General features: G+C 34.5%; 1 protein-coding gene across 1 annotated transcript; it reads left to right on the top strand.

Annotated features, from left to right (window-relative positions):
• The first annotated feature begins 6,027 nt into the window (after nt 1–6,027).
• CSN3 (casein kappa) lies at nt 6,028–11,947 on the top strand. The gene is made up of 3 exons (XM_045988511.1): nt 6,028–6,081; nt 10,291–10,323; nt 11,486–11,947. The coding sequence occupies exons 1-3, from the start codon at nt 6,028–6,030 to the stop codon at nt 11,945–11,947; spliced, it is 549 nt and encodes a 182-aa protein (XP_045844467.1).
• The last annotated feature ends 4,248 nt before the right edge of the window (nt 11,948–16,195 follow it).

Here is a 16,195-nt window from a genome sequence, read left to right as displayed (position 1 = left end):
ACCTTTTATTTTTTAATCTGTGTTATTATAGTGAACCCAGAAACTCTGGGATTCTAAAGTTTACTAAAGCATAAATTTATATGTGCACGCTAAAGTCATAACAACACTCATTCTGGGCTCCAGATGGTATCAAATGTCTTCTCAAAGCTTCAAAGGGGTCTTCTTACTTATGTCCAACAGAAAGTATTATCTCTGTGCATGCTCTCTGCAAGCAGAGACTATGACTGTCTACTACATTCTTCAAAGTGCCTTGTTTTTAATAACTGTGTATGTGTGTACTGTTTATTTAAATGTATTGTCTTTAGGAGAGCAAAATAGCAATATTCCATTTTGCTAGTGCTAAAAAAGTCTAAGAGCATTTGCATTACTTTCCCAGAATTTTCACATATAGCAAAGGTTTCCAAAGCATACAAATTTCTGCATTAAAATATTAATTTTCTGATGCCTTATGAATTAATCATGTAGAAGTTGTGTTAGCTATTTACATTGCAACTAGTGTCAAAAACACATTGTTGTACTTCAAGCATTGACATCAGCCTGGTACTAATGAAGGAGCTGAGAAATAAAATGAGGCAGAAAAAAATAAAAACACATGCTGTTAATACCACCAAAAGAAAAGAAGAGAGAGATAAAGTACATACCAGATGTGAAAAATGCTAAGAGAACAAAAAGTTGTTATGGATAAAAGAATGCACAGATTTCAATAATCACCATCTTACTTATCACAAAATGATTATTTCGTAGTGCTTGGAGTGTGAACTTATGAACCCACAATCACCTCTTACTCAGCTCCACTATGCAGTTACACAGACAGACACTGATTTAGGACCTAACAGGAAGAAGCCATAGCTTGATTAAGAAGCCCTCCTGGTCCTCCTCCTACAGTCCAGGGATATTTCAGGAGTAGACTGTGACCGTTGAATATATGACTACGTCAAGGCTAGTTTCAAACTGGAAACACTCTAAGTTTTAAGACCTTGTTTACCATTATCCCAGCTACCTGAGAGATTTCACATCATGGGAGTTCTGATCTTCCTTTTGTTTTTCTTTGGAAAACACCAGGGTGCCTGAACAGCTCCAACATAGATTCACCTAGTTCATCTACATCAGTCATTCAAAACTCTTTAGCTCTTCTAGACTGCCTAAGGTCAACACATATACGGGGAATGTTCAGTGTCACTAGTATTTGAGTAAATGCTAGTCTATGAGCTTCACAAGGACAAGGATCCTTGCCTGCTTTGGTTACTAATTCATCCCTAATGGCTGGAACAGTACCTGAGCTAATATAAGTATTCAACAAATAATGTCCAGTTTTTCAAAAAAAAACAAAAAAAAAAAAGGTCAGATTAGTGTTTGAGGTGGATGGGTGATCCCACTGTAGAAATGGTTTTCTCTTGGTATGGGTAAGGATTCCTAGCATTCCCAGATGAAACAGAATTACTAAAATATATTTCCCACTAAAACAATGTTATTAAAGGTGTTCTGAGCCTCTAACGCTTCTGAATAATAATAATAAATTTAAATAAATAAAGTTCTGGTAATTCTAAATGAAAGACTCAGCTGAAAATAAGTATCATTCTATGGCCCTAAACCAATGACTGAGAAATTATCACGTAGAAAGGAACACTCTCATGATTTGGAGATTGACCAGTCCATACAGAACGGCCGGTCTTCTTATTCTAGCAGCCTGTTTGAGCAGTCTGAATCTCTGCCATTTTTCTTCAAGCAGCAGAATCCAACTATTCTGAGAAATAGAAAATCCCAACTCACTCTGTACAAACTCAATAAGCACTCATTCAAAGATTCCGAATACCGTTCCTAACTTTCTAAGACATGAAACAGTTCTAAGAAAAAGACAAGAATACAGGCAGAGCTACAATGCCAGTATTATTTCTTGTATTCCAGCAGTCTTACCTTGATTCCCGAAAATACTTCAGTCTTGCCAAGACCTCATAGCACAATTAACAATTTTTCCCCCAGAGAAAGGCAAACAAAAGAAAATACCATTTTCTGAGGTAAATTATTTGGTTAGCTGTATTTTACCAAAATGTCTCCCATATTCATGGTTTTATGACACTTACTACATATTTTAGAATGAGCTATCCCTGAAACTGAACAATTATCAACTCAATAATTTAATTTTGTATATCCAGAGTATTACCTATATAACTAAACCCTAAAAATCTAAAATAAAACTTGGTTCATAAGAGCTTAAGCAATGAACAAATATATATTGAGTGTTTATACCATGAACTGACTGAAAACTCTATGTTGTAGCTCAGATGCAAATGAATATGTTATATTGATTAAAATATTTCACATGTAGATTTGACTTGTTAGAAATTGTCCTTGGGTGCATAAGAAATGGTCATTTTTCTAATTTTTAAAAATCAATAGATGTAACTCTGTAAAGACCAACTAGAGTTTATAATATACGTAGTATCACTTGATATACAAGTTCTTAAGTGAAAAAATCTTCAAAATATGGGAGTGTTGTAGTTAGCTACTTTTTTAAATTCAAATAGGTTGGATTACTTAATTCAAAGAGTTTAAATTCAAATAGTTTAAATTCAAATAGGTTTAAGTTCAGTTTAAATTCAAATAGGTTGGATTACTTAAGAATGCAATTAATTTTTATAGCTCTTCTTTGTCTTTAAGAAACATAAAAATTTATTCTTTAAAAAGTGTGACTATTCTTTTCAACCTTTATGAATGACAACTCTATTTCCCCTTCTGAATTTCATTTACTAAGATTGACCCAAAGATGACCCTGCTGTCATCAAATCTTTGTTTTTTGTCATCTTCCTATTCAGTGAAATATAGGAGGAAAATAAATCACGTGGTGCAAGGCACTAATACCCTTTAATTAGTCTTCGGTTATTTACCTTGGGTCTTCCCTACAACTGAGAGGGCAACTCAACTTACTGCCAAGCAAGACCTGACAGGCACAAGGAAAGGTAATCATATTGAAACACCCAGACAGAAGTCAGTAATAGCATCACCAGAGTTATTTTAGAAGTACATTTTCTTCCTCTAAGCTTTTATCGTTAAGTTTGAATATGTCTTATTTGATTTTGACGTTAGTTTCTAACCTAAACCTTAGATTCTGAATGATGTTATAATCAAATTTACTTTTAACTTCACTTTGGGGTAAAGGTCAAATTTTGATACTGGTAAATTACTAAAGGCAATGTAAATTCTAAAGAAGAAGGTAAAGAGGCAAACCAAGAGACTCTTAATTATGGAGAACAAATTGATGGTCACCAGAGGGGAGGTGGGAGGGGGGATAGGTGAAATAGATGATGGGGGTTAAGGAGTGCACTTGTGATGAGCATGGGGTGTTGTATAGAAGTACTGAGTCAAAATATTGTACACCCAAAACTAATATTACGCTACTTGTTAACTGGAACTTAGAGTTAAACTTTTAAAAAATCATAGAAACTAAAAAATAAAAAATAAAAAAGAAGGTATTTAAGACAAAGAACCTATTTCTACAGACAAATGTGGAAGATTAACTTTTTAGCAAATGACATGTAATAACAATCCAGATTGATCCCTTAATTTCAAATATAATTCTATGTAAAGGTGACAATTTTGTTTATAATTATTGTTTTAAAACATGCCTTTTGTATCCTCATGAAAGATGAATAACTCTACTATTTCACAAATTATTTCTACCTTCCCAAGTGATGAAGGCAAATTCAAGTATTAATTGGTTTAAATAGATGATAAGAAATGTATGGTCTTACCTCTCTGGTTTCTGTTTATGCTAAAAAGGAAGGAATTACTATCATTTACAGAGTATTTCTTGTACACACATGTGCCTGTGTGTGTGTTATAATTTTGTGAGAAGTAGACAGGAGTCCTACTTGCCACAGAAATTTATTGTTCCATCTATAATTTTAAAAGTTATCCGGTGATTTTAATACAAAATTGCTATCTATATTCATGATACTTGCTAAGACTTGGTCTTAATCATTCCAACAACAACAACAAAAAAGAGTAACTATAGGACATGATGGTGGTATTAACTATCACTTCAATGGCAATCATATTACAATATATAGATGTATCAAATCAGCATGTTGTATACCTTAAATTTATAGTGTTATATGTCAAATATATTTCAATGAAAAAGTTAACTGGCAATTAAAGAATTACTAAGGAACCCCAACCCTCTCAATGAAATTTGAGTTTGCTGTAGGTTGTATGGATTTGATTCTATGAGTTCCACTGATATCCCATTGATAGTTTTGAAGTCAGCTTAGTAGACAGCCTTCTTAGTCATTATTAGCTGGGAATGGAGGCAAATAGAGTCTAATGTGTTTGTTTCCCCTTTCCAAGCCTGTGTGACCCTCTTTTGTAAAACTCTGTTTGCAGGACTAAAGTCTATTACAAGTACGGAAGTAACAGGAGCTGTAACAAGATGTAGTTAGTACTTGCTTCACAAGTACAGTATGTGCTGAAATATTAAAAGTTTGAAGTATTACACAAATCTTTCTAAAAAGATAATTTATTGAAAAATGGGTCAAATAAGCAGGCGTGACAGCCCTATATTCCTTTTTAAGGATAAGGTTAATTTTTTTAAGATTTTATTTATTTAATTTGACAGAGAGAGAGACAGTGAGAGAGGGAACACAAGCAGGGAGAGTCGAGAGGGAGAAGCAGGCTCCCCGCTGAGCAGAGAGCCTGATGCGGAACCTTGATTCCAAGGAGACTGGGATCATGACCCGAGCCAAAGGCAGACGCCTCAGGACTGAGCCACCCAGGCGCCCAAGGCTAATTTTTTTATATATATTCAAAGCTACCATAATCGTCATATCTACATTTCTTATTAAAACCATCAATAACATCATTTATGATTACTATAGAAGTGTATTATAAAGAATGCAGTTTCAGGATCCATCCCCCCTTACATATTTCCATTAGATCGATCAAGGAGTTACAGAATTCTAGAAACAACTTAAACTTTCATTTTATAGGTTAGAAAGAGAAGGTCCAGGCAAGGGAAATTACTTGGCCAAAGTTAAACAAGCAGAGATAGGGACTGGGCTAGAATGCAGTCCTCCAAAGGAAGGTACACTTGCAACACTCTCCAATCTAAAATGATTCAACTAGTTTCTATTATTTAAAAAACTATGCCTAGCTCTTTCACCTGGCATGCAAGGCCTCTCCTTTTGCTGTCCTAAACTTTCTTTTCGACTTTATCTTTCTCTTCTCATAAAACACTACTCCATTGAAAATGTTCATGGATATCCCCAAAGCTGCCTCCTCTCTCTCTTCTTTCTTATCCTCTCCTCTCTCTTCTTCTTTCCTCTCTCCTCTCCTCTCTCTCCTCTCTTCTCCCTCTCTTTCCTGTCCTCTCTCTTCTCTCCTGTCTCTCCTCTCCCCTATTTGGGAACATTTTGTCCCTATTTATCTCTCCATGGACAAATCCCATCTATATGCCATCTCCTACACAAAGAATTTGATGATCTCTTAACTGAAAACTTCTATCTGCAGAAAACCACTTGGGGCATTTTCCACTTTATTCCCTCTTGCCCTGATTTGTGTATGTTGTAACTCTCTTCCTAAAATTGAAGCTAGATGTTGGTAAAGCTTGTATCCCTGGGGCACCTGGGTGGCTCAGTCGTTAAGGGTCTCCCTTCTGCTCAGGTCTTGATCCCAGGGTCCTGGGTTGGAGCCCCGGCATTGCGTTCCTTGCTCAGCGAGAAACCTGCTTCTGCCTCTCCCATTCTCCCTGTTTGTGTTCCCTCTCTCACTGTGTCTGTATCTGTCCAACCAACAAACAAACAAACAAATAATCTTAAATAAAAATAAGTTTGTATCCCTGATAATCTCAAGTTTGGTTTTTCTAAAGCTTACGATGAAACAGATTTTCCACATTGGCTAAATCTACCCATAAATCTAGCTTTTCTTTTTCCCTTACAGCAAAAAACAAACAAACAAAAATTGTCCCAAATCACTTTTAAATTATAAAAGAGCCTTTTAATTTAACTTTTTTTAATTTTTATTTTAGGTGCAATGATGAAGAGTTTTTTCCTAGTTGTGAATATCGTTGCATTAGCCTTGCCATTTTTGGTGAGTTAATTTCATCTAATCAATTTGTAGTAAAACTTTAAGAAAATTTTATTTAAAAGCTCTAATTGGGGCGCCTGGGTGGCTCAGTCTGTAAAGCGTCTGCCTTCAGCTCAGGTCCTGATCCCAGGGTCATGGAATTAAGCCCCACATGGAGCCCACATCGGGCTCCTTACTCTGTGGGGGGCCTGCTTCTCCCTCTCCCTCTAACTGTTCTTCCCCCTGCTTGTTCTTCCTGTCAAATAAATATTTTTTTAAATTCTAATTATGCAAATTTCTAAGTGCAGTTACACTTCATAGAACAAAAAAACTGCATTCTAGCTATATTTTTTAAAAGCAACTTTATTTTATATGACAAAATTAAAGTCATATTCTTCTGCATATGTTTTTGGTTCTCAGGAATTAAATAACACTTTATTCTGTATGAAAAACCCTTAAAATTCTCATACTATACAGAAAATACATTTGGGGGAAAAAGTGGAAATATTTTTAAGTTATAAAATGCTCTAAAATAATTCTTAAAGAATCAATATATAAATCATAGCTCAGGATCAGAAATTCCTTTAAATTCCTATCTTACACAGATCCATTTTCTTTAGGGACTAAATCCTTAAAACTTTAGGAGCTTGGTTAAAGATTTTCCAACAGTATCAAAGACCTTGACACATCTGCCTTCACCATTCAAACATCATTATGTCTTTTGTTATACTCTTCCCATGAATGTCAGGTGACTCCTTCCCAGGGATAATATCCATAAACAATTCTACGGTTTTCAAGTATTTTCTTGAATTGCATGCTGTATGTTAAAGCTATGGAACCAAAGAAAGGGATTTGGACTTTTTCTTTTGATTTTCTTATTTACTGCTTTCTTTGTTGTTTTGGCTTTTGTTCTGTTTCATTTTCATGTTCATTCAGGGATCCCAGGCACTTACTTGCCAATAGCAAGAGCAAGAAGACAGAAGAAGCTATATGACCATTTCTTAGATTATAAATTTTGGAAGGCACTAGCTCTTGTTTCATAATTCATTTATTACTAAATTTAGACTTGCCTTTAAGTTAATATCTATTAAGTAATTTTTTAGGTAAATTCTTAGACTCAAACTTCTTAAAAATTTGGATTATCATGACTTTCAAATTTATTTTATTTCATTTATTCTTTGAAATTCCACTTTATTGTGGCCACCAGCACATTTCAAACTTGAGTTTTCTCTTTGAGGGGCAGGAATTAAAATTTAAATAAGGAAATTATTTTCCTGGACACAATTCCAGTATGTATTGGGGACAGTTGGTTCTCATACAACACCAAGTAATTTTGGGGCACCACAAGTGCTGAAGAATTCCATTCAAGTCTAACACTATCTTCCCAGAGGTACTGTCAAATTCTACAGGTTAAAGGTTCAGACCTACAACATTTCCCACTTCAGACACTAATTCACTAGTTGCAAGCCCTGCCTGTTACCTGTAGTTCTGAGGAATGACTATAGATGGGAAGTTCCCACAACCTCCTCCATGGGTTTGGTTAATTAGCCACAGAAGCTTACAGAACTCTGGAAGTGTTTTACTTACCAGATAACCAGTTTATCATAAAAGGATATAAGTCAGGAACAGTCAGATGGGAGAGATGCGTAGGGTAAGGTATGTGGGAAGAGGTGCAAAGCTCCTATGCCCTCTCCAGGAAAGTCACTCTCCCTGAATGTCCATGTGTTCACCAAACTGGAAGTTCTCCCAACTCACCATTTTGGGCTTTTAAGGAGGTTTCATTACGTAGGGATGACTTACGGACCACTGGGAACCACTCAACCTCCAGGCCCTTTCCTGTTCCTGGAGGATCACAGGTGGGACTGAAAGTCCCAACCTTCAAATCAAGTGTTTGGTTTCTCTGACAACTGGCCCACATCCTTAGGTGGGGTCCAAATGTCACCTCATTCATGTAATAAAAGATACTTTCTTCCCCAATGCACTCCCATCACTTAGGAAATTACAAGGGTTTTAGGAGCAGAATTGTCCAGAAACTAGAATAAAGACCAAATATACATTTCTTAATATAAATCGCGGTATCACATGATCCACAACTGCTTGCTCTATGGCAACTTCTTCCTGAGCAACTTGAGCCTGCTCTAGCTCCCGAACACTCCTTCCCATTTTCACAGAGGCTTCAAGCCCCAGGGACATGAGCCCATAATTCAAAAAACAATAAAAGTTTATAGATTTTACCATTCAATCTTATGAGTAGTCAAATTTATATGTATTTTGTGATAGTATCTCTTATGTGTTAATTTATTCCTTCTCTCTAAATATAGTCAGGACAATATTTATTACTAACAATTATGGAATGAGTTGCACACGCTTACAGCCTATGGGAGGCATTATAAGTCAGCACAACTCTTCGGTAGAGCAATCTGATAATTCCAATCAAATAATTTTTGTACCCCCCCCAAAGTTACATTTTTAAAAAACTATCTTAAGGACTCTATGAAAACTATTAAAAAGGACACTGGCATAAAGATGTAATTCATCCATTTATAATAGAACAGTTTTTTTTTTTAAGAAGCTTAATGGTTAGCAATAAACATTTCATGACATAATTATTAATCATTTTTTCAACTATAATAAAATAGGAGGAAAATTGAAAAATAATGAGATCATGCTTTTTGAATTGCACTAAAATGAAAACATATACCAGGAGCATACGTACAAATTGATACTAGATGAATGTCTAGATTATCGGAATTTTCCAGTGTAGGCAAACTTTCTATAATATTTCTATTACTTTTTAAATTTTAAACTAGTAATATAATACATTTAGAGCAAAGAAATATCTATCTCAACATACCCTGAATTTTACTATTTTATCAAATTTCTGATTTTCTGTACCTACATCTTCCAAAAGATTTCTAGAGTCTTTTCATACCAAAGAGTATGTGTGAAAGCCCTAAACTAGATCTATCACTTAAAAAAAATAATAATAATGTTAAAGACATTAGGGTTTGAAGTCAAAAGCCAAGATAGAATTCTTGAGACAAATTAGTACAAGAAGATGTTTTATTAAAGCATCAGGACAGGACTTGTGTGCAGAAAATGCTGCACGGGGGTCATGAGGAGTGGCCCATTATATACTTTCAAGTTGAGAAGGGGATAGGGATAGTGTACATCTCTAAGAAATTTTGGAAACAAAAGTTTTCAGGACTTTGAGGGGGTTAGCTATTGCTGGGAAAAGGTAATTTATTACTGTCTAATAAAACCTTAGTCATAAGACCCTTCAGATGTATATCAGTGGGTTATATGCTTGGGGGATGACTGCCAACATGTATCTTGGAGGAGTAGTGACAAAAGAAATTCCAAAGGAATTTTTATATGTTAAAGTAGACTTACAGGATCCTGGAGGTCAGGCTAAGATTGTCTTTTGCCCTGCCCTTAACAAAGTGTCAGCATTGAGGTAATTGAGTCCCTAGAGGAATGTCACTCTGCCTGTTTCAAGAACTTATCAATGGGCTGTAAGTAGTAAGAATATTTAATAATTTTTCTTTCGCTTTTGTTTCCCACATCATTATGATCTCATCTCAAAACTTTACAAAGCCTTTGTGAGTTTTTAAAGCTTTATATAGATGCTTACGTAAATCGTTTTCTCACTCCCGATTCCCTATACATGTTGCGATCCAGAATTATTGTAAAAACAAATGAGAGATGATTTAAAAAACACTATTATCTATATAATATTTATACACTAATGTTATGTGAAAGGCAATTTTTAAAAATCTATATAAACCTCATATGTCATCTTAGGAGAGCAGAAAAAAATATACTCAACGTGCCTCTTTTTTTAACAATACATATTCAAAGAACAAAAAAAAATTCCAGTGTACATTCAATACAAAATATGTTATTCATATTTTTAATTTAGGCAAATACCGTGTATACTTTTCGCATAGGAGTCAGATGATCATATTATATTCAAACTTAAATTCTTCTTCTCCCCAGTGGTGATTTTAAAGATTTTTATTAGCTTATTGCTGTCACTGCTTGAGTGGTTCACAAGCCTTATAGGTTAAATAACCACTGAGAATGCTTTATAATATTTCATAATATCAAGATGAAAACAAAGAAATCATGTTTTTTATTTTGTACAAGAGATTTTTAAAACCACAAAAAAAAAAATCTGGACTCTGCCCAATGCTTTTTTTAACTTATTTCTTATTTCTGTGAACTCAGCAGGGCGCAGAGGTGCAAAACCAGGAACAACAAACTGTAAGTTTATTTTCATTACTTCTAGTAGAGACGTGAACTCTGAAGTATAATATTATGCAAAGTTCTATGATATTTAAGGGCCGTCTACCTAAAAACTAATAAACCCCACAAAATAATTTAATAATCATTGAAAAAATACCACTTTAGCAACCAATCATATGAATCAACCTCAATATTCATCTGAAAATCTTAGATTCTTCTAACCCAAATCACGTGCTTTTGGTTCATGTATATTTTGCAGCATGAGAAAACTATCCCAGAGTTTAATATTGGGAATAAAGGAAAACAAATGTAAAGTTTAGTATCTCTTCTCACTGAAGACTTGGGGAAAGATCCCTCTCTTTTCCATCTCTGAACACTTCTCATACACTTGCATTTACTTCCTCTTCTTGTTCCATACATAGGTTTGAAAGAACACATTTACATATGTCTCCTTTCATGAGAAGTACTTGCTTTGCAGTATAATTTTGTTGATTTGTTTCACTTTTGGAAAGACCTAATGACGTATTTTTATAAATGCACACAACCAACAGAGACAAATAAAAATGGTAAATTCCCTAACTGATCTTTAATGAATAACATGAAGCTGAAAAGAATCCAAACTACAAATCCAGGAATCCTCCCACATCACATTATTTTACTATTCTGCTATAATTAGTTTAGAAAAAAATAAATGTGCCCTCAGCCTAGTCTCTAGATAAATAAAATTTGTAAATATTTACAAATATGTAGTAAGAATACCTATATACATACACACAAATACATGAAAATATATATATATGCACTTATATTCCTGTCTTTGTGCTATGTTTGTGCACCATAGGTCAAAAATCTCTATGAGATTATTCTAGCTGTTGTTCTTATTATAATGCCCAACATTTACTGAGCACTTTTCATGTATGCCAAGACCTAGGCAACGAGGTTTTACATCATGGATTACCTCATCTAATTTGTTTGAAACTAATATCATTTTTAGTATTTGTTGAAAATCAAAAAATAGAAGGGAATTGTACAAATCTGTGTCTTATAAAAAATAATATGGTTGCTGAGTTCACTACTTCCAATATTGTAGTTACTCAATGTCAAACACCAAAATACATACTTTAAGATATCTCTATATTCTAGCCTACAATAATACCATCTGCATATCATCTTTTTACAGTGCCGCAAGAATGATGAAAGCTTGTTCAATCAGAAAATTGCCAAGTATATCCCATTTCATTATGTGCTGAATAACTATCCTCACTATGAGCCTACTTACTACCCACACATACCAGCTGTACCAATTAATCATCAATATGTGCCTTATCCATTTTATGCAAAACCAGTTGCAGTTAGGCCACATGCCCAAATTCCTCAATGGCAAGTCTTGCCAAATGTCTACCCACCCACCGTGGTACGTCCCCCACACCTACATCTATCATTTACTGCCATTTCCCCAAAGAAGATTCAGGATAAGACAGGCATCCCTACCATCAATACTATTGCTTCCGTGGAGCCTACATTTATTCCTACCACTGAACCAACAGTGAACACTGTAGTCGCTTCAGATGCTTCCTCAGAATTGACCATCACAAGCACACCTGAGGCTACCACAATTCCAGTTACCTCACCTACCGTCTAAAAACTCTGAGGAAACATCAAAGAAGACAACACAGGTAAGTGAGCAAAAGACAAAAGTAAATAGTGCAGACAAGATTCATGGATTTATCAGTACAATCATAATATTTGAACTAGTATAATAGATAAATTAAGCCCGTTATAGGAGCAGGTAAAATTATATTTTTAATTTTATTTAATTCATTATAATTTTAATTTGATGGTACCATAGCATTGATATACTAGATTCTGTTCCAATTTTAGTATATGTGCTGCCGAAGCGAGCACCTAGATTCTGTTCCAATAAGAAATGAAACATCTTATTTTACAAAATGCAGAAAGATTAGGGTTTTTTAATCAAATCTTACTTCAACAACTGGAACACTCCTAGAATCTACCAGTTTTAGTTCATTCCTATTCATACACACAGAAAGCAGAGTGAAATACTATGCTAAATTTGTGATTTTTCTTATCTCAAAAATAAATTTTCTCAGACTATATATAATATGAGTTTAAATACATTTTAAACATTTAACCATGTTCTTGCACTCTAATTTTGCCTAGAATCGAGCAAAAGGAAATGTTTCCCATGCATTTCTTTATTTCAGACATCATTTCTGAAAGGATCCATGAAGTTTAAGCACTCAAAATTACTATTCTAAGATAAGCCCATGGAAGAATTGTAATTCCTAATTTAAAAATCACATACACACTAAAAGAATACTTTCAGAATCTTTTTTTAAAAATACTTTCAGAACCTTAAATGTGATGCCAATATTTCCATTTATTATTTGGATCAATGAATAATGGCAAAGTCTAAAAACTTGAAACTTATGGAAAGAAATTAAAGGGAAAGCTCAATAAAATAGAAAATGACCAGAGTGTGCAATAATTGGGAAGAAAGTTAGAAAATTTTGAGTTTCTTTGCAATAATATTTTCAGTGCCTCACACTGTCTATATTATTATATAATCTGAAATACAACACAGTGACCTGTGATACAGGGGAATAGCGTTAGACCAGAGAGGGGCTGTTTCTCCCATCTTGTGACTTTAGGCAGGCAAGTCATTACTCTTTCTGAACTTTTATTTTCTCTTAATTTTGGTCTCTACAATGCATATTGTGAAATGATTGTAAAAATTGGTCAGCCCACAAACTGTATGAAAAAAATAAAATCAATAAATGCCAAAATTTACTTTTAAACAGTATCCTGTCCTTTACTAAATGATAAAAACTTTATATAGTTATCTCAGAATATTTCTATAGCAACCATAGAGATCATATTACTATCTTCAATTTACAAAAGAAAAGTAATAGTCCCATGGATCTTAAGTAAATTACCACAGCCCAGAAGTTCAAAACTGGGAGCCAAATAAAACTTGTCTGGTTTTGGATAGTGAAGTGTAATTATTATGCTATCTACTTCTATATGGACTGTCTAATATACAGAAAACACACTATGTTCTCCTTAGGTCAGGGTATCTGTAAATTGTATTATTTCTTTGCTCTTTAACAGGACATATGTGGTAGGGGGAAAAAAGATAAGATGTTGGGAAAATTGGGGACTTATTAAAATTTAATGAGAAAATTAATGGAGACAACATGAAAGAAAGTAATACTTATATACTGCATTGATTTAAAATATTACATGATTAAGCTTTTAATGAAATGATCATTATTTTAAAAGTTACAATTATTCAAAATTTATGAACCTAGATTTCTAAGTTAAAACCAGTATATAACATCACTTATGAAGAAACATGTTAAGGACACTGTCTTGATGTCAATATTAGGTGAAGTTGATCATTTTCAGTCACTATAAGACAATTTTAAATATTTAAATTTAAATATTTAATTTGATAAAATGGCTTGGATATAGACATAAGAGACAAATAATTTAAATAAAATGTACAGGAGAACTGTTTACATACTATGAACTAAATCTCTAAACTGTCATCATTTTTTATAGGTCTTGATGAAACCGAATGATTACTCTAAACTCTCCTTTGGTCATTCATCTTCCTTCATTCAAGAAAGAATGTGATTTTGATGGATTTGCTCCTTTCTCTTCTCCCCTCACATTTTATGTTCATGTCACATTTAATTTTTTGTTTCTTGCACAATAAAGTCATTTGAATGCAAGTGGATCTCTTAATTGAGGGGTCTGTGGATATACCTCAAGGATCTTCGAAACCTTGAAATTTCAAGGCAAATTTCCTGTGAGTTTGAGCAAACGAGTTTCTCTGGGGGCAAAGTTCATAATGTTATCCAGTTCTCAAAGTGGTCCACAAACAGTGATTAAATACATCTTCTCCAGGATGACATTGCAACATTTAAACTTACAACTAAGTCATTGGAACCAGAAAAGAACTCAGCTATGGTGTTCCAATCCAAGGGACCACAACGTGACCCTTGAGAGCCCTGGAAACTCTGGAGTTAACATAAAAGTTAAGTGCTCCGATGTATTTCTAATGTTAAATCATTCCTGGGAGTAAATTCTGGGCACAGGGAGGCTACAGATGACCACAACTACAAACACAGATAATGGCAAAATTACAGAAGTTGATGGAGACTAGACCTACATGACTAGATTCCTCCAGACTGGAAGCTACAGTCTCACATCTGTCCAAACATAAACATGAGCATGTGCTGCAGACACACACACACACACACAAACACACACACACACACAGAGGAAGTTTCTGGATTTGAGGTCTTCCAGTCTACAAACATTGGTGAATACTCAAAGTCCAAAAATAGGGTTTTCCCTTAAACACATATTGCAAAGTAAATAAATGGGTTGTTATGTGCTTGCTCCATATTTAACCCTTCCTGTCAAGAGAAAGTACAAATCACTCAACCCTTACAAACTGCTGACCTGTCACCCATCTAATCTTCTCCTGAAACTCTCAACAGATGTGCTATTATTAGGAATGATCTGTAGCCTTTCGCCAGCTCTCTTACTCAAATTCTACAGTCTGGAAGAGAGGCATAGTCAGGAGCATGGCCATTAATAACCATTCATTTCTTGAAAAACAAAGTAAAAATGTGGAAGAGGTAGAATTTATTTTATTAATTTAAAAAACATTTATCACCTACTAGGTACAAGGTACCATAAGAATTATTGTGGGGTATATAACAATGATATTTAATGATAATGTGCAATCAATAGTTATACAATATATACTATAGACCAGTCAATCTTCTATTCGTTTACACATATTTACTCACTTAATATGGGCCCCTGGACTACATGTCGTTGTTGTTGCTGCTGCTGCTGTTGTTACAAAAGAGAAATGAAGTAATTTTCCCCAGGCGGGGCTGGGATTTGAATCCACATAGCTTTGCTTTATTTATTTTTACTTTAAGAGAGAGAAAACAAGAGGGGTGAGGGAGAGGAAGGGTGAAGGGACAAAGGCAGAGGGAGAGAGAATCTTAAGCAGGCTCCACACCCAGTGCAAAGGCTGACACACTGTTCTATCGCACAATCCTGAGAGACCAGGACCCGAGCTGAAATTAAGAGTTGGATGACTAACCAACTGAGCCACCCAGCCACCCACTGGATATCACATTCTTTAGAAAACCTTACCTGAACTTCCAAGATCAAATGACCCACTAAGATCTTAGCATCCCATCCCTGCCATTTCTTTCCCCCTTAGTACTCATCAAACTCTGTTACACCTGCATGTCTACTCTTCCTGATGGTCTATAAGCCCTATGAACATAGGAACTATATTCTGCCCACCAACTATGTTCTCCAAAGTAGGGCCTGATACAGTGTAGGAACTAACTTACTTGTTAAACAAATAAGTAAATAAAGGAATAAGTGGACTGTTAATGACTGAAGTTGAAATACCCATTTAAGATGATTAAATAACCTAGACTTTACTTGCTAAAATCTAAAAGAAAAATAAATGTTGACCTGAGCAGTTTAATAGTGATCATGAATCAGACACCAAAGCCAGTGAGTGATACATTATTAAACCAAGTTTAAACTCAAAAGAGAATTACTGTAAATCATTATCACCAATCACAGCAATATAAAAGTATAAAGAGAGAATGTTTTTATAACTTACTCTCAATTTTCAAGGAAAGAAAGCTGAATGTCAACAGAATGATAACTAAATTGCTATATCAACACTATGTATTATCTTAACTTTAGCAGACTACTTAAAAGGAGGAGATGGTGGCATGCTCTCCTCCTAATATAATACACTTGAGTAGCGGCCAAGTGCCCATATTATTGAAATCATAACTATAAAGTCAGGCTGATG

Source organism: Meles meles, chromosome 2, assembly GCF_922984935.1.
Source record: "Meles meles chromosome 2, mMelMel3.1 paternal haplotype, whole genome shotgun sequence".
Taxonomy (NCBI): Eukaryota; Metazoa; Chordata; class Mammalia; order Carnivora; family Mustelidae; genus Meles; species Meles meles.
This window is presented reverse-complemented; position numbering and strand designations above follow the sequence as displayed.